Raw genomic sequence first — 25,245 nt, 5'->3', positions numbered from 1 at the left:
CATGAGTGGCGAAGGGCAGGAATGATACTCCACCTGTTAAACAGTTTTGGGTAGTTGCTGTGTGCCACGCACAGTGCTGAGCATTGAAAGACAAAGATAAGTAAAAGGCAGCCATTGCCCTCAAGGAGATCAAAATAGAGTGTGGCTAAGTTAGCAACAACAATAGAAATAATAAGAACAGTCAGTGTTTGTTCAGCACTTCCTATTTGCTAACGCTTGTTTCGAATCCTCCCTGTAACTGCATGAGGAAGCACCCGTTTTGCAGGGGAGCACCTGAGGCCTAAAGAAGTTAAGAAACTCACCCAAGATTGCAGAGCTCATAGGCCATGGAATGGGATTTGAACTCAGGCAGTCTGATTGCAGAGCCCACGCCTTTCACCACAAAATTTTGGAGTCAAACTTGAGTTGGAATCCAGACTCCAATTTCTTTATTTAAATACTTCTCCCTGGGGTTTAATCCTCAGGACACACAGGCCCATGGAGACCACAGAGGAAAACCAGAGAACATCTACAATCGCAACTAAATATTTCTTAGAATGGGAGAAGGTAGGAAGAAAAGGTGAATCGCGTGTGATCTGAGCTTCTTAGTGTTAAAGGAAACTTGGACAGATTTCCAGACGGAAGAGAAAGATACCACCTTCCCAGAAACAAACAAGCAAACACACATGGGCTCCGGAGTCAGACAGATGTGGGTGCAGGTCTCAGCTGCCACTTACAAGCTGTGTGGCCTTGGACAAGTCACTGTATCTTCCTGAGCCATAATAAAGGGCATACAGGAAAGGCAGCTAAAACAACCCCTTGCCACATATCTAAAGATGAGTGACCAAAAGTTACTAATATTTTTTTATCCTCCTCCTCTGTGTCCCCTTCCCTCCCTCCCTCTGGCTGTAGGAATCCTGACCTCTGTGAAGAGATGCTGGCGTTTCTGGTCCAACCCAAGCCAGAGAACCGTCAAGAAGGGGCCTTCATTCTGGATTCTCCGACTCAACACCGAAGTCCCAGCTGTGACGTGCTGTCACCGAAGAGGGACTGGGAAAGGAAAAGCATATATATATAGATATATATAGATATAGATATATATACAGGAAACACCGCGTCCTTGCACTGCTGCTGGGGCTGGCCGAGCCGTCGGCCAACAGCAACAACCAACATCTGAACGCCTACATTTCCTTTGCAGACACATTGAAGAATTGGTGGGACTTTTCAGGAAAAAAAAAAAAATTATGACAATAATCTCTTGCTCCCCCTGTCAAAGCCCCATGGAACGCCAGAAGCAAGCCAGACCACAATGATTGTAGGAGTCCAACACGACCCTGGTTCTGCACGTTACACTGAGCGGACAAGCATTCCATTTGTCCTGCGGCGTGTTGCCCACTCCAATGCAAAGGAAACACTTCTGCAGCAAAGCAAGAGAAGTCGCAGCAGCAAGACAGCCACCGTCAACCATTTGCCGAGAAAGAAAGAAACCCACCCCCCCCAACCCCCACTCGGAAAGGAGGAAGAACACTGGATTGTTATTTTTTGGGTCTTGACACTGGGCTGCAAAATCCACCTTCCTTTCTTCCACCTTCCCTCCCCCTGACTCACGTGTCTTATGGTCATTTCTGTCTCGGCTGTCTCCTCCCCCTCCCCCCCCTGCGTCCCCGCCCCCCCCGCCCCCCCCCCCCCACTTCCCTCTGTCTCCTGGTCCTGCTAAGGGCCACTGCAGATGACTCTGGTTTGAAACAAGAAAAAGAAAAGAAAGCAAGAACAGAAAACCCAGCCACAGGAAGGGGAAGTAGACATTTTATGTTTATGGGTTCTCATTGAAGGTGCAGCTTGTAGGAAATGTGTATGGATGTGCTTTTAAGTTATGTATATTACATATAACAGGAAACAAATATTAAAATAAACAGTGCTGGTAAGTATGAAGCTGACATTTTAAAATTATAATTATCCGACTGTGATTGATGTATCCCAAGGTTCTTAGATCTCCCTGAACCGGCCCAGCCAAGGAGACCAGGACTCTGGCTGTGAGTTGCTCACAGTAGGAGCTGACGGTTCGGTGTAGTAATACAGTGTGTGGTATTTGTAATTGGTTGATTGGTGGGGAGGGGTGGGGTCCCCAGATGGAGGGGCAGGGGTTTGGCAAGAAGGAAGAAACACAGATGTAGTCCAAGATGCCTTCTCCCCTCGGGCAGTAGCCACCAGGGCCTGGTCTATGCTCAGGTGTGGGGTCCAGAGTTAGGATTCTGCTACCTCCCTAGGGAAATTGCTTCAGTTTTCAGTCTTCTCTCTCTCTTTTTTTTTTTTTTTTTGGCCACATGTCTTTTTCCTGACCACATTGTGACATCTGACTCCCCATCCAGAGGGAGGTGATGCCCCTGGCCGCTGCAGAGGATGGTGGCTTTAATTTGGCTGTCTGAAGAGTCTCAGCTCACTCGTATCCTCTGCCCTTCCACATTCATTCTCTTCCTTCTGGGCCAAAGCAGCCATAGAGACCATGAACACAGGGCAGGCCCTGATAGGTCAAAACTGCATTTCCAAAGGCTTTGCCTGCCCCTGAATAAGCTGAGGGTGAAAGGTGTTGTTGCTCAAAGGCTCCATCCATGTATAAGACGCTGGCTTCAGAAACCTCCCCTTCAGCCAGCATCTGAGCTCTGAGCCTGTATCCTCGGAGTCCCCCAAATTGCCTCCAGATCACAGAAGCTCTTGGAGAAAGTCCCATCAAAAGCTTGGCATTGACCTCTGGCACACATGGTCTTTCCCAGGCTTGCCTGCCATGAGCTGCTTCTCTGAGCTCACGGAGTCTTCTTTGGAGGAAATGTGTCCCCACTACACTTTAATTTCTCAGTCCCATCTTATCTCCTCAGTCCCACCACTAAAGCAGTCATTAAATTCATTCAACAAATATTTTATTTATTGAGTACCTACATGTGCCAGGCAGTATCCTTGGGCTGGAGGAGAGAATATGGGGGAGGGGAGGGACCCGGAAGTCCTCTGAGCCAGCCTTACATCTTCAATCATGGCTTGCCCCTCTGAGATTCCCACATTCTCTCCGAGTATTGGCCATTGCCCAGCGATACCCCCCAGAGGGCCCAGGCTTACTTACCAGTTACCCCAGTGACTTATGTGCTTAGTTTGCTAAGCTGGTGCTGACCTGAGGCAGGACAGGAAACCAGAACAGCGTTTGTCTCTGTGGGCAAAAATGGGACAGAGAGCAGGCAGGGAGAGTCCTGCACCTGGGGCTCAGTTGGCAGATTCAGCCACATCCTGCCAGGAGCAAGGCTGGTGGCCCGCTCCAACTTCCCCTGAGTGCGACAGCTCACTTTCCACGCACCAGGTTCTTTTTACCATCCTGGTGGAGAAGCCACAGAACCTTCCCTCCCCGCCCCCCCCCCCCCCCACACACACACCTTGAGAGCTCCCATTCTTTCTGGGCCATGAGCCAGAGTGGCTCCACCCTCCCTGGGCCACCTGGAATTTGGCTCAGGCACCCCTGCCAGGCGTCATGACCACACTGGTCACACCATGGAGGGAGAATATTGTTCTGGGTTCTACACCTCATTATAAGCCCCTGAATGTGTGGTTTCAGGGTAGGGATGAAGTGACCAGATTTAGCTTGTGGGCCGGCCAGGGTTTGTGGAGATCTCCATCCCATGGATGATGTGACCTTCCTTCCATGGAGAGGCAGGCAGTGCCACCAGGGAGGAGGGGAGCTGCAAAGCTAAAATCTAGGGCACTGTTTCCTCCCCATCCTCCTCTTCATAGGGAATATAGATGTTTGTCTTGTCTGCCTTCAACCTACTTTTCTTTTTTTCCTTTTTACATTTCTCATCGTTTCTGTGCTGCCTTTCCACCCAGGAGACCATGTAGCAGAGTGGAAAATGTCCTGGGGGGTATCCTGGCTCAGCCATGTGACATTGGACTAGTCCCATCCCACCCCCATCCCCTTTTGGGCCTCAGTTTCCCCACTTACAAATGAGCAGGATAAACCAGAGGCTCTCCAGGGGCTTTTCCCAGTCTGCTGTCATACAGATCTTCATTTTCTCTTATTTTGCTTTCTCGGGATCTTTTCCATCTGAGGGTACAGGAAGTGCCAGGACCTGTTTTCAGTTTTTGAATCCTGCAAGCACATTCCAAGACTGGCCTGCAATTGCATGAGCAACATCACTCTAAATAATTTTTTTTTTCAAAAGCACCTTACCAACCAACTGCGATGCTGTCCTGTTCCTTTTTACTCACACCCCTCCCTCCCTTCTCGTCCCGCGCTCCCCCACCTCAGTGCTCTGTGCTGTATGCGTGTGCTCTCTGTTCTTGTATACTCAATAAAAGTGAAATAAATGTGTTTGATGCTGAACCACAAACTGTCTTGGCATCGCTCTCTCCCTCTCTCTTTCTCTCTCTCTCTCTCTCTCTCTCTCTCTCTCTCTCTCTTTCTGTCTCTGACCTTGGCTACAGGTACAAGTTGGCATTGTGGGAAGGGCTAAAACTAGGATGGAGAAATCCCAACCTTGAACACTTTCATTCAACACATTTGCCGTTTCCAGTGTGGCCCATGTCTTGGGTTAAGCTCTGCAGGCACAACAGCAAATAAGACAACATTCCTGCCCTCCAGGAACTCTCATGCTAGTAGAGTGCAGGAAACAGATAACACAACAGTCAAGCAGTCAGAGACAATTCCAGAGTGATTAGCACCGGGAAGGAAATGCACAGAGGAAGGAGATGGTTGCTGAGGGAGACCACTTTAAGTAAGGTGGCCAGTTATGGCCCCCCTGCAGAAGAGCTGCATGAAGAGAAACGTCCAGTAAGGTGAGGACCTTGGGTGAGAACATGCTAGGCAGAAGGAAAAAGCACGTGGGCCCCAGGATGAAGAGGGGCTTGGTGTGTGGAGGAACAGCATGACCCATCCTCTTTCAAAAGAAGACCACCTGCATTGGGATCTCTTCCTATAATCCTTCTCCGTGGGAGCCTAGCAGATAACATATACACCAGTCCCGAGCTTCAGCCTTTGCCCACTGCCATATATGTTGCCATATCCCTATATGTGCCACCATCCCATTATCGACTTCTTTCTTTAAACTGACTCTATAAATGTGTATGTAAAGGAAATGATATTACTTCATAAATGGAAAACTAGCGTCACTTGCCAAAGAAATGAGGTCTTCATAAAAATAAATGCAAAAATATAAAATTAAAAACCCGTAATTTATGTAAAACTTAAACTCACTCCTTGGACTGCCTGAGTTGCATGTACCACACTTTCCTTTTTACTCTACTAGGTGACTCACCCCAGACCACCTTTCTTTATTGCCCAAAATCTTACAAGTGAGAACCACTGATAATAATTGGATGCATTTTGCATGGTGCCATTTTGCCCCCACCCTCACCCCAGGGAACATTTAGCAATGTCTGAAGACATTTCTGGTTGACACAACTGAGGGGGGTTACTGGCATCTAGTGGGTAGAGAATAGGGATGCTCTTAAACATCCTACAATGCACAGGACAGCTCCCACAACAAAGAATTATCTGGTCTGAAATGTCAATAGTACCAAAGTTGAAAACCCTGATTTGGATGGAGATGTGACCCACAAGGTGGGATTCCAGGGCCACCGTCTGTAGCTTCCATGCCCATAATTCAGTGCCCTGGAGTGTCTGAGAAAACAGTGAGCTCAGCTGGAGTGGGGAGCTCTGAGACCAGACTGTGGAGCTCAGCACCTAACACTGAGAATAAGGAAGCTCAGAGAGGGAGCTGAGCTTCTTCGTGCAGGAAATGGAACTGACACAACAGGCTGAGATTGACATGCATGACTGTGACTGATGAAGGCCATCTCTGGTTAATCCTGTAGCATCTTACTGTGATTAACCATGACCTCAAGGCCCAGTCTAGTCTGTAACTCACTAAGAGATGAGTTTCGACTGAGACAGATTGGCGTGTCCAGCTGTCACTGAGGAAGTATGACAGGCTAGCTAAGCAGCAGCAGCAGCAGCACAGGGACAAGAATAGCCAGTCAGACCTTGGTTTGCATCCTAGCTCTGCCACTCTCCAGCTGTGTAACCTCTCTGAGCCTCAGTTTTCTCTTCTGTAAGTTGGGAATACTAATACCTACTTACTAGGGTTAATGTAAGGCTTAGAAGTCACATAAGAATGGCCTGCCCTATGGATTTTGGACTTACCTAGCCAGCCCGCATAAGCATATAAGCCAATTCTTTGCAATCAATCTCTTAATATATATCTCCTATTGGTTCTGCCTCTTTGGTTGAACCCTGATACAACCACGCAGCACAGAGCTAGGCCCCCAAATAGAATCCATTTATTAATACTATAGTTAATTAAACTTGATCTATATCTACCTCTTCATCTGTATGTATATCTAGTTATATATCCAGCTGAGACTTTGTGCCTGGCGCTTCCTACTCCGTTCCAGGGAAACAACAGAGACTAAGACTGTCGTTGCCTGCACCGCCTGAGGATACTGGGCGATTATGGCTGGAGGGATCCATGTGGTGGCTACTGTGGCTGAGACTGGTTCCTCTCCACGCTGGGGGCTGGATTTCTGACAATCTGACAATCTCCTCTAGGGCCGAGTGTGGTTGGAAGCTGAAACTGGGTGATAATGGGCCAGAGGTGATACTCAGGTAGATACTGGCTGACCTGGACCATTCCTGAGCATCAGATTGTGGCTACTAGGCAGTCATAATCTTGACCCCAGCTTCAGCAACAATGACTGAGACCAAAGGACCAGTGCTGGTGGATGTGTTTCTGGAGCAGGATATGCATAGTTTGGTGAAAGTTGTTACCCATGGCTCAGGAGCTGAAACGTGTAACTGAAAGTGGCAAAAGACGACATTTGATGGGGCGGAACCTGCAGCCACGGACCGTTCTTCCCGAGACTAAGAGCTCTGCCGGGCCGCTTTCCCCGTCGCTCCCGTCCCGCGCCAAAGCGCGAGAACTTCCGGTGAGTTTCCCCGGTGTCTCAGAGTGGGGAGAGTCCGAAGCTGGTGAGTGCGGCGTCCTGGCCTGTTTTAACTCCTCTGCTTTCGTTGTCTGTGTGGCCCGGGCTCCCTCATCTCGGCTCCGGATCGCGGAGTGCCCTGAAGTGGGATACCTCGCCGGGACGTACGCGTCCTGGTCTCTGGCCGGTGGTGGGACCCTGGTGGCTCTGCAGGCCTTTCTCCCTAAGAAACCGTCACCAGAGACACCGTCGCCACTACTTCCTGGGGCACCCGGGGTAACTTCGCGCTTTTTTCCCCTAACTTTAGAACTTGGGGGCCGGAGACTGTGGCCGCGTCCGACATGGTTATGTCCGACTCTGTAATTTTGGGTAAGGTATTTGCCCAAACCATCCCTTCGTTTCTCATCTACAAAATGGATATCATGTTTTCATTAAATAAATGCTTATCAAGCATCTTTTATGTGCTCGAGGTACAAAAAGGCTCAAGTCTCACGGAGCTGACAGCCGTCTATTAAACATAGGCAAATTTGCAGCCTGATAAATGAAATGGAAAGGTACAAGGTGCCTTGAGAGTGTATCACTGGATACCTGATCTAGCCCCGGGACATGGACTCAAGGAAGCTGGACTGAGGAAATGACAGTTGTGCTGAGATCAGAAAAATGATTTGAGGAATAGGGGAGGGAAGAGTTTTCTATGCAGAGCAGACTCCTGCTTGAGGGTCTAAAAGAGGCCAGAGTGGCTGATACAGAGAGCTTGCAGGGGTGGGGTGCGTGGTGTGAAACAGTCTGGAGGAGTTGCCAGGGACCAGGCAGCACAGACCTTGTAGGGTTTGTAGGTCACGGTAGGAATTCTGGTTTTCCAGGAGCCACATGAGAAGCCACTCAGATGGCATTAAGTGTGGGTGGTGACATGCTTAGATTGGCACTTCAAAAAGTTCATTCTGGCTGTTGGATGGAGAGCGGATTGGAGGGGCAGGCACTCTTTGGGTGAGGGACAGGTAACTTGGAGTAAGGATGCAGTAGAGAGAAGCAGATGGATGTGACTTTCTGCATTCCAGGGCATTTTCTCTGTGCCAGGCCACGTGCCAGCTGCTGACGATACAGTGAGGAGAATTATGGGCTGGTGGAATTGGAATAAAGGAATGTCATTATGAAGGAGGAGCACACAGATGCCCCAAGGGAAAATGGCTAATTGATGAACAATTATTCTGAATGCAGTAGCTCTTAATTTAGCAAGTATTTATTAAGTACCTTCTGAATTCAGGGTTAGGAATAAGAAGGTGATGATGCAAATTAGTTAGCAGTGGCTTTCAGACTTTTGACTGTGACCTACAGTAACAAATGCATTTTACCTTATGACCAAAAGTACATACAAACACAAAAAAAACTTCAGAAAACAGTTATTATCTTTGTTACTCATGATGCACTCTGATTTTTTTTTTTGATTCTGTTCCTTTCATTTTAAAAAAATTAATGTTGGTTGAAACTCTACATTGCTTTCTTGACCCATTAATGAGTTGTGATTTGCAGTTTGAGAAAAAAGTGCTGATTCAGAGTGAGAGTCCTTTGTAGTGGTTTTGGGTTAAGATGATAAAATATGCCCTTAACATTTTTGGAAACTGGTTGGTCTTCCTTTCCTCCCAGTTTAGTTTTAACATAAGAGTAAGAAAAATTAAACAGGCAGCTGGTTCTTCTGTTTGTGAAATTTGGGGGTCTTATTTGTATATCTGGCTGGGTTAGAAGTGCCTAGAGGGCAGTGACTGTCCTACTCTGTGTATGTTTCACAGATTATTGTTTCAGGCAAAGATCCTGGCATAGTGCAGGCGCTCGGTGATTACTTGCTGAATTGAATAGGTAAGTATCTTGGGACTAGAAGGTTAGGTAATTGTTTGGATTAAATTAGTTCATGTTGAAACCATTCCTTATAAATACCACCCAGTCAGTATCTGCCTGCATACATGTTTTCTCAGTATGGCCTCATGGATAGTTCAGAGGTGGGTAAAATAAGTATTCTAAGCTCTTTCTCTTCTAAATACTGATCTTGGGCCAGCCACGCCACCTGAATCCATTCTGGGCAAGTGGTCCAGAGTTTCTGCTGACTGTGCACCCTTTGGGAAGTTGTTTAACTCCTTGGACATTAGGGTTTTTATGTGTAAAATGGGAAGAGGAAGTTTGTGGCTGAAAAGCTCTCCACTTCCCAAACCTTTTGTGAATTTTAGATACTGAGCACTCACTTTCCACCTTTTGTCCATATCTGGGCCTTCCTTGTGGCTTATGAGAAATTGGGTATATCCTTCTCAAGTCCTTGGGACTCTTTAGCAGTCGAGTTTAGGCAGAGGTGTAGTGTAAGACAATTTAGGCACAGTTATAGTTTCGAATAGACCACCCAGGCTTTCCCCACCTTCAGCCTCTGTTGTGTGTGTGTGTGTGTGTGTGTGTGTGTGTGTGTGTGTGTGAGAGAGAGAGAGAGAGAGAGAGAGAGAGAGAGAGGGAGGGAGGGAGGGAAGGAGATAGATGTGAGAGCAGATTCTGAGTGGACAGTGGGAAGAATGCTGGCCTGGAGGACAGGGTACCTAAGTTCTAATTTGTGAGACCTTGAGCATGTCACTTGTCCTTGATGTCTTTCTAGCTGTGAAGTGAGTGTTCTCGCTCATTAAAACACAAAATCCTCTTTCTCTGTGAGTCTTATTTTCCTCATTGGTAAAACTGATTAAGGTTTGTGGTGAAGATTAAAGGAGATAATTATGTCAAGGGTCTGATTCAATCTGGCACATGGAGAATCCTCAGCAAATGATGAACTCTGATTTCTTTCTTTTTTCAGTTCTGTAAGACAAGAAGGGTTGTTCTTTTGGTCACGTACCACTGGTCTCATGGCTGCCATGCAGATGGATCCTGAGCTTGCCAAGCGCCTCTTCTTTGAAGGGGCCACCGTGGTCATCCTGAATATGCCCAAGGGGACAGAGTTTGGCATCGACTACAACTCCTGGGAGGTGGGGCCCAAGTTCCGGGGCGTGAAGATGATCCCACCAGGCATCCACTTCCTCCACTATAGCTCTGTGGACAAGGCCAATCCCAGGGAGGTGGGGCCTCGTATGGGCTTTTTCCTTAGTCTGCAGCAGCGGGGGCTGATGGTCCTACGCTGGAATGCAATTCGAGAAGAGGTAGACCTGTCCCCAGCCCCAGAGGCTGAGGTGGAGGCCATGAGGGCCAACCTCCAGGAGCTGGACCAATTCCTGGGACCTTACCCATATGCCACACTCAAGAAGTGGATCTCACTCACCAACTTCATCAGTGAGGCCACAATGGAGAAGCTGCAGCCTGAGAGCCGACAGATCTGTGCCTTCTCAGAGGTGCTTCCTGTGCTGTCCATGAAGCACACTAAGGACCGGATAAAGCAGAATCTACCTCGCTGCGGCACTGAGTGCAAAAGCTACCAGGAGGGCCTGGCCCGGCTGCCAGAGATGAAGCCCAGAGCCGGCACGGAGATCCGCTTCTCAGAGCTGCCCACACAGACATACCCGGCAGGTGCCACGCCAGCAGAGATAACCAGGCACAGCATGGACTTGAGTTATGCCTTGGAGACTGTGCTCAGCAAGCAATTCCCCAGCAGCCCCCAGGATGTGCTCGGTGAGGAGGGACAAGACTCTTTGGGAGTGGGCCAGGGGACAAGTGTGTGGTAGAGGGCTTTAGAGTAAGGGCTGCATCTTGGACTATCTAGTCCAATGGTTCCTAAACTTGGCTAAGGAAGCAGTCTCACCCAGTCCCGCTGGGGACTGATTCAAGAGATCTGGAGTGGAGCAATACCTGTCTGTCTGTCTGTCTATATAGTAAGCAAGCACCATAGGTGAACCTGATGCAGCCAATCCTGTGTTTGGGAGCCACTGATGTGGCCCAGCCCCTCATTTTACAGATTGAGGTTCACAGATGGAAAGGATTTGGCCAACTATGTGGTTGAAATGAGACCAGAGCCCAGGGCTCTGGGTTCCCATCTGCCTCCTCAGTTCGCTCCTGATTCTCTCAAGGTGTTGGTCTCTCCACTGGCTTAGACCAGGATGGCGATTTAAAAAAAAATTTTTTTTTAATGTTTATTTATTTTTGAGACAGAGAGAGATAGAGTGTGAGTGGGGAAGGGGCAGAGAGAGGGGGAGACACAGAATCTGAAGGAGGCTCCAGGCTCCAAGCTGTCAGCACAGAGCCCGACGTGGGGCTTGAACTCACGAACTGTGAGATCATGACCTGAGCCGAAGCCGGGCACCCAACCGACTGAGCCACCCAGGGGCCCCCAGGATGGCGATTTTTAAAAAATTTTCATTGCTTTTCTCCCTTAGTGCAAAAATAACATATGGTCATCAGAGAAGCAAAACAAAAATTCACTCCCAATTCCCACCATCTAGAAATAACCTTTTTTACATTTTGGTGTATTAACTTTTTGTCTTTTATATATGTATGTATCTATGTGCAGTATTTCATTTGAGTCTCTGTATATTTCTATGAATTTCCTTTTAGTTTTTTTTTTCTTCTACTTAATTATATGTGTTTGTGTGTATATATGATTTTTTACAAAAACAAGATTACAGTATTTTATTTTGTTATTTTATAATCTGCTTTAATATAAACATTTTTCTATGTCATTGAAACAGTCCCTCTAATGTGGCTGCTTATGTGCCATAGTTATTGAACTAACCCTCTGTTGATGGACCTTTAAGATGTTCCTATTTTCTCTATTGTGTCATCTAGTGAACATCCTTGTGTGTACTTAGACATACATTTAGGGTTGAAATTGTTCAAAAAACTTTCTTTAACGGTTATTTTTGAGAGAGAGAGAGAGAGAGAGCGAGCGAGCATGAGTGGGGAAGAGGCAGAGAGAGAGGGAGACACAGAATCCGAAGCAGTCTCCAGGCTCCGAGCTGTCAGCAGAGCCCAACACGGGGCTCAAACTCACGAACCATGAGCCAAAGTCGGATTCACAACTGACTGAGCCACCCAGGCGCCCCCAGGGCTGAAATTGTTGATCAGTGGGAGCATGTTGCCAGCTGGGGTGAGGCTGTTGTGTATCACCTCTGAAATGGCAATTTAGCAAAGACTGCATGGTTGGAGAATGATGTCTTGTTTCAATTTATATTTCTTTGATTGCTAGTGACAACAAACATTTGTCACACCTTTAACAGCTATTTATATTTTTTCTTTTACAAATTGTCCAGGTATTTGCCTATTTCTCTGTTGGAAGATCAATGAGAAATTTGAATATAGGGCCCTCTATATCATTGGCTCGCTGATGAAAGGGCATGTTTTAATGGGTGCACATTAATGCATTACACAGTATTATTGTTTAATAAGTAACAGTTGAAATTCTGGCTTAGAAATGAACAGAAATCCTGTTTTCTACCTCTTAAACATTTTAGTTCTTCAAAGTAATCTTGTGAAAGGTCTGTTGCAGGGATAACTTTATATCTTCCTGACAGCTCCTTGAAATTATTTCTGATCTCATAATTTAATTTTAGACTAGGCCAGAAATGCATGAATTCAAGTAAGTGCCCTAAATTCAGAGAATAAGCTCCTATTTCCACAACTAACCAGATAAAGCCAACTGTAGAAGCAAATCATTAACCTCAATGGTACAAAGAAAATTTGTGTCTTGAAAATATCAGTCAACATCTAATATCTGGACCAGGCAGCTAGTCAAACTTAGTTCCACGAGCCTAGGAATAGGGTACTAGTTTTTCAGGTCTCTGGAGGGAACAGAGATCAAACAGCATGCATTTAAAGAGGTACTTGGTGTTGAGTGCATCTGTTCTTTTTATGGCCCACATGTAGGTATAACACCACAGAAGCCCTCATTAAATTTGAAGCCAGAGAGAATGTCTCTCATCAGCAACAGTATATCTTGGCAACGAGAGACCCAGTTGCTTGCCCAAGGACAGTGGCTTCTGGATCATCAGGTCTCTTTGTTTGAGACAGGCATCTGGTGGAAATGTGGGAATAATAATAACTGATATTTCTTGAGTGCTCCTTTGTGCCAGGCATTATTCTAAATGCTTTACATGTACTATACTGATTCATTTAATCTTCACCACAGCCTTCAATTAAGGAAATTGAGGTATAAACAGATTGAGTAACTTGCCCAAGGTCAGACAGCTGTGAAGGGTAGAGCTGAGATTTGAACTCAGGTAGTTTGGTTCCAGAGCTGGTGCTATTTAGCCACAGAGCTGTTCATAGAGATCCAATTACAGAGCCCTGTGGGTAAGCAAATGCAAGTGATTTCGGCTGGCAGGCTAAGCCTGGAACAAATACTCACGAATTTTCCTCTTCTGGGGGGCTCTGGAACTGTTGTCACCTGATAGGAAATCTGTTTTTCTGTTGTTCCCACTGGCAAGCATTGGATGTGTGACCTTGGGCAAGTCCCTTGACTTCATCTGCAAAATGAGACAAGTACCACTTTCCCTGAACACCTTCTGGAGTTGCACTGAGGATTACATGGTGTAGTACAGCATTTCCCCGGTGCTGGAACAGACCATCTGCATCAGAATCACCCAGGGAGCTTTTTCGAGCTACCGATAGTGATGCTTCATCATCTCTCCTCAACCAGGATCTCCGTGGGTGCAGCTTGGGCAGCTTCATCTTTAATCAGCTCTCCTAGTAATTCTGCTGGGCAGTCAAGTTTGGGATCTGCCTGGCATAATATGCATGAACACATTTGGTAAACTTCTTAAGTGCCAGGCAAATATTAGGTGTACTTCTTTTGTAGTCTGATTTTACAAAACCACAGTTTGGTTTTTCGTGGCTTGAGTTTATAGCAGTTCAGTAAACTTTTACTGAGCATCTGCTCAGTGCAAAACCCCGCCTAGTAGGAGTGCTCTGCGGGGGTGCCAGGATACAAGGCCACCACCCATGGCTGAGGTCCAGTAGACTTGGCGGCCTTGTACAGTCAGCCGGCACTCCACCGTCTCAGGATCATTCTCTGTGTGCCTTTCAGGTGAACTCCAGTTTGCATTTGTATGCTTCCTCTTGGGGAATGTGTATGAGGCATTTGAGCACTGGAAGCGGCTCCTGAATCTCCTGTGCCGGTCCGAAGAAGCCATGGTGAAGCACCACACCCTCTACATCAACCTCATCTCCATCCTGTACCACCAGCTCGGCGAGATCCCCGCTGACTTCTTTGTGGACATTGTCTCCCAGAACAACTTCCTCACCAGCACCTTACAGGTGAGCCATCTTTTGGCTGACACCCATGGGGGTCAGAATTAAGGCTAGGATGGGTGAAAGCACCCTGGGAAGGTTACTCTTTTGTTTCAGTTACCTAACCTCGGGCTGTTTCCTGGTTCTCTCCTCTACTCAGTTGTGAGTTCCTTGATGCCAGAGACCCTCTCTCTGTACCACCATTTCCCTGACTTGCTCCTAGAGTGCCACGCAGTGGGGTACTTGGCATTTGAATAACTTCCACCTCTATGAGTTATTCAGCTCAAAACTGTAGCCATAAGTTGGTACAACCCAGTAGGACAGAGTTTTGAAGCTTGTTATTTCCAGGGAAACATCTGCAGCTCCTTAGATCTCATTTAAGCATTAAAGTAACTTTGATTTCCTGTTCAAACAAAACGTGCCAGTTTCTGCAGAGATTCTCTGACCGAAAAAGTGAAATTTGCTTTTAACTTGGCAATTAAATTTTCATTATGAGTGATAATTAGGGAAGAAGCTTCAAACAACTTACAATCTTCATCCTGTGCTATTTCCTCCCTTTGCAAATAGATTAGCTTCCTTTATGTTCTTGGGACAGCCTCTGTCACTCACATTTTGTAAGTTTCTCAAGGGTAGAAGATGCAGAAGCTGTCAATTTCCATACTTTTGTTCCCTGAGCTGCTTTTTTCTCCCTGTGTGTGATACCACTATGAGGCCCACTCCTTACAAGGTGGCTATTCACTAACCTCCCACACCCACCCAGGGTGAGAGAAGGAATGAACTTTCAGGGAATGCCTGTTGAGTATCAGGCATCATGGTTATCATGCTTCTTGGATTCCCTCATTTAATCTCTCCGAAGCCCTTCAAGGAAGGGAGGATTATTTCCTGTTTACAAATGAGAACATTGAGACTCGAAAGATTAAGTCATTTATATAAGGTCACAGAGCTGGTAAGTGGCAGAGTCGGGATACTGCATATGATGTAGGTACTGCATATGACGTAGATCCCCCCAGTAAGGATTCTTGATTGACATTAGTGGAAATACCACCAGGGGCTTGTTTCTCAGGTAGTGGACACTTTTTGAGAAAAAAACATACTGTTGGAAGAATCCCTGTGAGCAGGCAGCTGACAAAACTCTGGCGGTTGGTAGACTTGTGCAGACGATGGGGACAAGTTGGTCAAGCTGATGGTTTGAGCCTGGCGTATTCTACTTCAGAAGAGTTCTAAAACTGCTCTTTTACTGGCTATTGATATAACAGAGGAATTAAATCCCTTCATCTTTCCTCCTAAGGGGAAATTCCGCCCCCCCCTACCACCAAAGTTATTGGGTTGTGTGAGCCAGTAACTGATGAGGGGTGAGAGGGGGCATCCGCTTGCTAACTTGCCTCTGGCAGTGGCCCATGGGAATGACGTGCTACCCTTGTGATGTGCGTTAATGCTGTCACACAAACATAGGAGGGCCACACTGTGTCATTGGCTGTCCTGACCATTGTCAGCACAACCGACAGCTGAGCTCTAATGACTGATGCTGTGTTGCCAACAATGATTTATGAAGCAGAGAGGACCCAGATGGGTTGCTAGATGCCCAAGTGGAGTGTGCAAAGCTGATGGAAGAATTCTGTCTTTGGACTTTTCACCAAGAACATTTGATGTCATTTTTTAGAAAAATCCAGGACAGATGCCTTTAAAAAAATATATCAACACATATTTTTGAGCATCCTGCCTTTATATACAACACTCTGCTGAAGGTGTTGAGGGTTACATATATTAGTTAGTCAGGGTTCCTGCCCTTGAGGGATTTATTCATTGATTTAGCAGGTATTTGCTGAGCATGTGCTATATTCAAGGCCCTGTTGTAGAACTGGGAATAGAACTTTGAACAAGACAGAGTCCCTGACGTGGGAAAGTAAACAAAAGAATTGACTCAAGTCCCTCCAGACAGCATTGTTTAGAAGGCTGTCATGCCCTAGTACCATTTTCCTGAGGCAGGCCTTGATACCTGTGTGGTCTCATCTAGACTGCATCAGTCTGTCAGCTCCCATGCCAACCCTGGTCAGTCCACCCATGTCTCATGCTGCATCCTGAGTTGCTCCTCTGACATGCGGACATGATCCTACTTCTCTGCATCTCCTTGTTTCCTAGAAAGTTCAAAGCCCAAGCATAGGTCACAAGGCCCATTCTGATCTGGCTCCTGACCTGTTCTCCAGCTTCTCCTTCCTCTCCCTACTTCCCCCGTGTCAACTCTAGCAATAGTGGTCTCCCTGCACATTCCCACATATGCCATGCTATTTCAGGCCTTTTTTTTTCCCCCCGATGGCACAAAACACATAACATGAGGTCTACCCTTTTAACACATTTTTAAGTTTACAGTACAGTATTGGTAACTATAAGCACAGCAGATCTCTAGAACTTTTTCATTTGGCACGACTGAAACTTTATGCCCATGTTTCATGCCTTCTTAACATGATTTTTGTTCTACCCGATGTGGACTTGTTCATCCTACAAGATGCCCTCAAGGCATTTCTCTGTGAAGCCATCCCCGATCTCTCTCCTTTACATACTATTAGCCTACTTTGGACGTGTTGCTATTATATTGCACAGGCCGTGCATGCTGAAATGTGTACGTTGTCCGCCTGACTTCCCCACTAAGCTGTGAACTTTTATCCAAAGCCTGTTTGTTGTTCATCTCGTTATTTTCAACACCTAGTCAAGGCCTAGCATTTCTCTCACTTTGTGTAATTGGATGTTTTTAGATGGATGGAATGCATCGATCATGTGGTAGTGTAAATAGATGCCTCTAATATGATGAGTATAAACAGTGCAGTGGGATCAAAGGGCATTATAAGCATCATAAAGGAATTGGTTGATTAAGACTGGGGTTGCAATATGAGGAGGTAGAGGATCAGCAGTGGCTGTTTGTGAAAGGAGGCATTTAACCATGTATTGGAAGGATGAGTGAGATTTCAACAGGCACGCTGTAGAAAAGGATATTATAATACCTTTTTTTTTTTTTTTAATTTTTAACGTTTATTTATTTTTGAGACAGAGAGAGACAGAGCATGAATGGGGGAGGGTCAGAGAGAGAGGGAGACACAGAATCCGAAGCAGGCTCCAGGCTCTGAGCGGTCAGCACAGAGCCCGACGTGGGGCTCGAACCCACAAACCATGAGATCATGACCTGAGCTGAAGTCGGATGCTTAACCGACTGAGCCACCCAGGCGCCCCCCCCCTTTTTTTTTTTAAATGGAGAGTTAACGTTGGTACCATCTTGGCAGTGAGAATCCAGTCCCCCCACACAGACGCACTCACTCAGGGTGTGTATGAGTGAATGAATCAGTCCATGAAAGCCTTCCTCAGCCAGCTGCCTGCTCTGCCCCCAGGTAGTCAAGTAAGTGGAACTGGCTTTCTTACTTAGGAACTTAAATGCTACTACCCACAGAGAGGGACTGGTGTTTGTATGTGTAAGCATTTAAAGGCTGCCACATTAGCTGGTATAAAATTAGCCACGTAATGGCCTCTGTCATTAGAGGCCCTTTTGAATAGATGCCACTGATTTTTATAAATCCCATGGATTTAGCTTGAATAAAAATTATTTGTTTTACAAAAATAGATGCAGTTTTTTTCTTTTATTAAAAGCAACTTGAGTCACCATAATTTGTTTAAAACCAATGAAAGGATAATCTGAATTTAATAGTGTGTTAGAAAGTGAGTTATGTACAAAATAAGGATTCTCGTTGCTGATTGCATAGCATTTGGGCATATAGTCACGTAACCTGTTTTTTAAAATACTTTTAGTCACAGTAGGCCACGTATGCTTTCCAGCTTCATTTCTTGCCAATATTCTAAATGCCAGTGTCCATCTTTAACTCTTGATGGAAAACACTGGCTCTGACAATGATGTCTATAGTATTTTTATCACAGCACCAGCCATGATCAATTTCATCTACCTGCTCATATACCTCCTGCCACCAGCTATCCCTTTGTCACATTTATTGTGTGCATTATCTCATTTAGCCTTCACAACAATGTTCAGAGTTAAGTGTATCATTTCACTTTATGGTGAGGAAACGGGATCAGAGAGGTCACATCATCTTGCCCAAGATCACCAGAGCTAGTGGATAGCAAGGCTGCGTTTTGATTCTGAAGCCTGTGGTGGGTTCCCATTTATTAGCCCCAGATGAAACATCCCAAAGTCTTTAAAGTGACGTCAGAAGACATGATTCCTGCTGCTGTTTACTCCTGGTAATCATTGTGAAATGATTGATAGTTTTGCTTTTAAGACCACTCTCTTCTTCTGCAGGTGGAAAGAGAATGTTCTACCTCTGGCTAGTTTCATTCTAAGTTGAATAGTCATTTGGGAATTGAAAAAATTAGGAAATTTCATCTTTTTTGTCTGTCCAAAAAATAGGATAAGATAGTGACTCAGCTACCCACCTTGATATTTTGAATTTCTCAAGGTGACCTGACTGAACTCAATTTATTTAACTTGGGTTTAAAAGGAGGCTCTCACATTTCTGATTAAAGTTATTTACCATTTTAGAATATATAGACTTAATGATGAAAATATGAATACCTTTTTCTATATTTAAAGAAAAATACCCAAGGGCTGTGCTTTTATTGTATTTTATTTTATTTTTGTTGGGGTTTGCTTTTAGTTTTAGATAAGTGCAGTTTTTTGTCAAGTGTTATTATCCTTTTTCAGAAATATTTTTTAAATATCCAGGATTAATCTTCCGATATTAAGATGATTCATTTCTCAGTGATGTTAAGTGTTTATTTGATTTCACTTTAATTAAAGTAAAACAAATAGATCATTATTACATTTTCTGAGGAAACCATAAAATTAATCTAAAAACAAGAGAATCAAAGTAAATTCTTACTTGAAAACTAGGTACTGTCTATACATCTCCTTTTCTGAATCATGGGTTTTTTAAATATTAAGTTTGTTAACTACATGGGCAAAAATAGACCATTGGATGCCAGGGGCTTGGGTAGGGGGAGGGTTTGACCACTAAAGAGCAGCACAAGGGAGTTCCTTGGAGTGACAAGACTATTCAGTATTCTGATTATGATGGTGTGTGGGCCTCAGACTCGTAACACTGAATACCGAAAGAGAAAAACTAATACTTACCTTGATTATAGTATACAGTGGTTGCATGGGTGTACACATTTGTCAAAACTAATTGAACACTTAAAATGGGTGAATTTAGTTGTATGTAAATTATACCTCAGTAAAGTTGCTTTTTAAAAAAAGTCCCTGGCTCCCCATAGGGCAGTGCTGAAAATACTACTAATATATTAAGTCTGTGTCGAGACAAAAAGAAGGTCTCGGTAGGGAGAAAGGATTGAGGTTTCTCTACTTGGATTGGATTTCGCTCAACATTTATTAACTTGCTCAGTGTTTATCACCATTCTCATCTGTACAGTGGGAATAACAATTTCCTGGCCTCCTACCTCCCAGGTTTGTAGTGTCCAGGCTTGTAAAGATTAAATTGACAAGTTCTTTAAAAAGGACAAAGCACTTTTTAAATTAGAAGCCTTATTTTTCAGACAGAAGCCTTCTCTTATACCTGCCTCTGGTTGATTTTACTCCCCGGCATCGTTTGAGAGATGGTTGGGAAGGATGAATGATGAGTATGAGCCCAGACTGTTTGGACCTGTCCCTCTTGGCCATTGCCAAATGCAGGGCAGCCCCTGCATCTCATTCATATCTGTTCAGTGAACATCCTGTGGGCCCTAACTCTATGCCAGGCCCTGGGCGATACGCTGTGTGGAACACATTGAGAATAAAGACTCATCCTCTACCCATAAGGAGCACAGATCACTGTGATACAAGCACAGTTTGAGAAATGCTATAAGGAAGGCTCAGGCCCAGTGTGAGGGGAACAGAAGCTGGAGCAGTTCATTTCAGCTTGGGCTTTTATAAGAGGCATGTCACAAGGAGGTAGCTTGTGAGCTGGTGGCATTCAGGGGCCACTTCCTCCCCAGGACGAGTCCTTTATGTTGTGCAGCACCATCACATAATTATTGAGCAATTAGTTGGTGCCAAGGACTGCAAAAGTGAACCAAAAATGGATTTTCATAGAACCTGTGGTCTTCATTTTTTTGCTCATTAAACACCGTTATGTCAGACTCTGTGCCAGGAGTGTGGTATGCAGTAGCCGAGAGTCACTGCTTTGGAGTGGCTCCTTGTCTCTTGGGAGAGCTCAACAGCAAATGGACTGTTACCTAACTGAAATTGAGGCTATGTTCGTGGTAACCCTGGGCCCTGGAGGAGCATAAAGGAGCACCTGTTCCATCCTTGGTCTGGGAAGACATACTAAAGGAGGTGATGTCTGAGCTGAACCTGAGTCACTAGTGGAAATTAGTAGGTGAAGAAGGTGAAAGTTGGGATGGAAGGGTAGTCTAAGCAGAGAAAAAAGCATGTGTGTGTAGAGAGGCACAGAAGAGGCAATAGAGCATGTTTGGCAGCTGCTCAATGTGGCTGGAGAGGCAGGGCTGTGTGGAGAGGGGTACAGTTTACTGTGTAAGAAGAGGAACAGGAAGAGGCTTTAGCAAATTCAGCCAGCAGCCTCCCCAGGACCTTGGGGCACACCCAAGGGTATGCAGGGCCTCCAGAGCTAATGCTGCTTGAAATGAGGCTTCTCTGCTTCCCGTACAGGGGCCCCTCCCCAGAGTTCAGCCGGGCTCCACATTCAGCACTCCAGGGCAAGCTCCATTAGCTGCCTATAGACAGGCGGCCGGTTTCCCTGCTGCCCTCCCACCACCAAGCTCACACAACCCCTCTAATTAGTTATTGATCTGTTTTGTTGTGGCTTTGCTTCCCGCTCCTGTGTTTAGTCGATTCCCAAGTTAATGAAACCAAATTCTGTAACCCCCACGCATGCTTCTGCACATACTCCCCTCCGCCCTAACCTCAGTCACTTCTGTCCTTGCTACCACTTCAACAAAATGGATCCAAACAGAGACCACTAAAATGAGCTTCACTCCTGCTAATAGGCAGTGGAGAAGCAGGTGTCCCTGGAATCAGCTGTATAGTACACCTGTTAATTTTATCAGGTCAAGGCTCCTGGAGATGAGATTCCTTCCATGGTGGAATGTGGGCTGGCCACAGCACTAGACTGATGTGGAACAAAGAGCTTCTCCCACCTTCATGCTCATGTGTCTGTAGGGTAGTCTGGAAAAAACTACCCTTTCCCTTCTGCGTGGTTTTTATCCAGTCATTTAACTCCTCTTTGCCTCCATTTCCATAAAATAGGCATTCTGGTGTGTCTTTCCAGGGCATTGTGAGGGTCTGTTGGGATATTCTGAAACTTCTTTGAAAACAGTAAAATAATATGAGAAAGAGTAATGAGTTTGCTGTTACTCTTAGAAGTAATTGGGATCCAGGAAAATCACATGTAGAGAAAATTACTGTTCTGCCCCCTGCCCATGGTTATATCAGATGAAACCGAATTAAAAAGAACATCAAAACAAGGGATTAATATCCAGAATATATAAAGAACTACAGTAACTCAACAATAACAAAAACCTGACTAAAACTGGACAAAGGACTTAAGTAGACATTTCTCCAAAGAAGACATACAGATGGCCAGTACATCTACATGAAAAGGTGCTTAACATCACTGCCCATTAGGGAAATGCAGATCAAGACGACAGTGAGATAGCACTTCATACCCATTACGGTGGCTATTACTAAAAAATAATGGGGGCACTTGGGTGGCTCAGTCGGTTGAGTGCCCGACTTAGGCTCAGGTCATGATCTCACAGCTCATGAGTTCGAGCCCTGCGTCGGGCTCTGTGCTGACAGCTCAGAACCTGGAGCCTGCTTCAGATTCTGTGTCTCGCTCTCTCTCTGCCCCTCTCCCACTCTGTCTCTCTTTCAAAATAAATAAAAATTTTTTTTAATAAATAAGAAAAAATAACAGATCTTGGCAATGACGTGAAGAAATTAGAACCCTTGTTCATTGCTAATGGTAATGTGAACCGGTGCAGCCCCTGTAGAAAACATATGGTGGTTCTTCAAAACATTAAGCAGAATTACCTCATGATCCAGAAATTCCACTTCTAGGTTTAAACCCCCCAAAATTAAAAGCAGGGACTCCTGTCATGTCACAGCAGCATTATTTATAATAGCCAGAAAGTAGAAACAACCCACATGGTCATTGACAGGTGAATGGGAAGCATAATGTATATGCATACAGTGGAGTATCAGCCTTATAAAGGGAGAAAATTTGGATGCGTGCTACAACATGAAAGAACTTTGAGGACATTTCATACTAAGTGAAATAAGCCAGGCACAAGAGGACAAGTACTGTATGATTCCACTTGTACAAGGTACCTAGAGCAGACAAGTTCATGGAGACAGAAGGCAAAGGGTGACTTCCAGGGGCTGGGGGAGGGGCAATGGGGAGTTAGTGTTTAATGGGTACAGAGTATCATTTGAGGGAGGGATGAACAAATTCTGAAGATGGATGGTGGTGATGGTTATATAGCAATGTGAACGTAGTTAATGCCACTAAATTGTACACTTAAAAATGGTCAAAATGGTAAATATCATGTGTATTAGTTTTTCAAATGATAATGTAAAAAATGGTTAAATTGGTAGGTTTTGTGTTACGTGTGTGTTACCACAGTTTCAAGAGAAGAACCTCAAAGACAACTTTCAAAGGGAATAGAAACCTCAGTCTGGCAGCCTGTGGCCCATGTAGATTAGAGCAGCGGTTCCACCTCGTTGGCGTAGGGCCTGTGACTTTATGGGACACAGGGGCTTGCTTATAAGCCCTTCAAGCCTTTCTTGATACCAGCTGGTGTAGTTATTGCCCAGGTGCCCAGGAGAGCACCTCAGGGGACCAGGCCTGGGTGATGGCCCCACTGGCCTTACTCTCAATGGGGCATCTCTGCCCAAGATAGTAATTTTCCATTCTAGTCCTGCCCCAGCTTCTCAGCTGGGTTTGGACCTTCTTTCTTGGTTTGGGGGGAGCACAGCAGGTGGCCTGGGCCTGTGCCAGCAGCAGCTGATCCACCCGCCCCAGAGAGCTGAACACCATGAGGAAATTTCCACAGCTTTCTCGGCCCCCACTGTGTTCTCAGGAGTGACTTAATCCTCTGTTCTCTGTAGGTTTTCTTTTCCTCCGCCTGCAGCGTTGCCGTGGATGCCACCCTGAGGCAGAAAGCTGAAAAGTTCCAAGCTCACCTGACCAAGAAGTTTCGGTGGGACTTTGAGGCAGAGCCAGAGGACTGTGCCCCAGTGGTGGTGGAGCTCCCCGAGGGTGTGGAGACTGGCTAACTGGGAATACTGTCAGCCAGGGGAGGCCCCTTCCCACACAGCTGCAGTCCTGGCCTCTCCATTCATCCCTTCCTACCGGGACCTGTAGGGGTAGTGGCCCCACCAGGTTCTACAAAGTTAGAGCCAGAATTCCCTCTTTTACCAGTAAATAAGTTTCTTCAGTACCAAAGAGGCTATGTGCATCCTGAGGGCACATTCATGGGCTCCCATCAGCCTGGCCATGGGACTAACTTAACTGAATTCTAAATGGGCTCTTATAGAAGCTCTCGGGAGAGACCTGCCTCAGCAGCACCCTACTTCATTCTGAATGAGAAGAATGTGAGCCAAAAACCCAAGAGAACTGATAGCTCATTCCATAGGATGGTTAGAAAAGACACCCTGGACTGCACAGGGTCTGAGATATCCGTTGGTGACTTTAAAAGTTAACTAGAAGTCCCTAAGGAAATGAGCTAGAATTTCTGTCTGTCCCTTGTGGAATGGGAACACATCACAGAAAACACAGGCCTGTGACCACTCAGGAGCTCCAGATTGGGAAGGGGGAACCCAGAAGACAGGTGGGTTGAGTCTGACGAGTGGTCAGCTTTTGCTTTCTCCGTCAACATCCCTTCCTCCTGTCCAGAGGTCCCAGTGGGTAATCATCCAAGACTGTTGTGGCCCCTGACCTCAGGGGCCTTGCTGATGCCACGTTCCTCTCATCCATTCCACTCTGAGGCCTCAGTCCCAGAAGTGGGACTTGGCAGCCCCTCTGTACATCCCTATTCCTCACCAGGGCCACCATGACTATTTCTGATGACCTGGAGATTCATCAACAAAGAGGAAGGTTCTTGCTCAGAATAGGCTTCTTTGGCCCTGCTGAAGTTCTCTGTCTGTGTTCAGAGTTCTGGAGATGACCTGACCCACCTGGATCTTCCCAGTCCTGCTGTGGAGCTGTCAGCCACAGGAGTAATGATGCGCCCATTCCCTTGGAGTCCTGAGGGTGTACCCACATACATGGGTCCTGCCACCCTGACCTCAAACCGTTGTACTACGATCAGAATCCCTGCGCCATTCTTTTCCAAGGCTGCGGCTCATACCAGGTTTCTGAATGAGAATCCGTGCTGGTTAAGACTTTTGGTTCCATTTGTTTCCTTGGAGATGTTTTTCCAAGAGCATAACATACATTAAAGTCTTTGAGTTGAGATTAAATCCCCTTGTGTGAGTCTCTCTTGCAGTTAATTTGCCCAGTTCTCAGCTGCCAGACCACTGTCCATAGACCCACATCTCCCTACTGAGCACCAGGAGACTCTGCCCAACATCTTCAGTCTCTGGAGGAGGCAAGCAGCCAGATTTGCCTGCTGTGACCAGTGGGGCTTCCGAGATAGGCATACCTGAAAGGATCGAGGCCCTGTAGCTTTATAATAACCAGAAGTTCCTCCTTGTGTGAGTTTGCCATTCTCTTCCACCCAAAGCCCACTCATCAGAACTACCTGGGGAGCTTGTTAAAAGTACGCATTCCAAAGGAATGAATTACTAGTCCATGCTACAACATGGATGAACCCTGAAAACATTGTGCTGAATGAACAGAGCCAGACAAAGGCCACCCATTACATGACGGCATTCATATGAGTTGTCCAGGATAGATCCACAGAGAGAGAAGTTAGTGGTTGCCAGGGACTGGGAGAGTGGGGAAGGGGGTTGACTGTCAATAGCTCTGGGGTTTCTTAGGTGATAGAAAGGTTCTGGAATTAGCGAGTGGTGATGGCTGTACCACCTTATGAATATACCCCCAAAAAAAAACCCCACTGGAAGTGCACACCTAAAAATGGTGAATTTTATGCCATGTAAATTATATCTCAATAATAACTTTT

The 25,245-nt window shown here is 45.8% G+C and overlaps 2 protein-coding genes across 13 annotated transcripts in view; both read left to right on the top strand.

The window, feature by feature from the left end:
- Positions 1–1,652, top strand: part of EPB41L1 (erythrocyte membrane protein band 4.1 like 1) — a 152,342-nt gene extending 150,690 nt beyond the window's left edge. For all 12 annotated transcript variants that reach the window (XM_049650855.1, XM_049650851.1, XM_049650852.1 and 9 more), the window contains one exon: positions 892–1,652. In XM_049650855.1, coding sequence (XP_049506812.1) covers positions 892–900 — 9 coding nt within the window. In that variant the 3' untranslated portion in view covers positions 901–1,652. The remainder of the gene's footprint in view (positions 1–891) is intronic.
- A 5,271-nt stretch (positions 1,653–6,923) lies between these two features.
- Positions 6,924–24,657, top strand: AAR2 (AAR2 splicing factor). Its single transcript, XM_049650861.1, has 4 exons — positions 6,924–6,982; positions 9,758–10,563; positions 13,910–14,139; positions 23,231–24,657. Exons 2-4 carry the CDS (start codon positions 9,807–9,809, stop codon positions 23,396–23,398), a joined length of 1,155 nt encoding a protein of 384 aa, XP_049506818.1. The 5' UTR covers positions 6,924–6,982; positions 9,758–9,806; the 3' UTR covers positions 23,399–24,657.
- The last annotated feature ends 588 nt before the right edge of the window (positions 24,658–25,245 follow it).

This window comes from Panthera uncia (assembly GCF_023721935.1).
Source record: "Panthera uncia isolate 11264 chromosome A3 unlocalized genomic scaffold, Puncia_PCG_1.0 HiC_scaffold_11, whole genome shotgun sequence".
NCBI classification, from domain to species: domain Eukaryota; kingdom Metazoa; phylum Chordata; class Mammalia; order Carnivora; family Felidae; genus Panthera; species Panthera uncia.
Note: the sequence above shows the minus strand (reverse complement) of the source record. Positions and strands in the feature narration are given on the sequence as shown.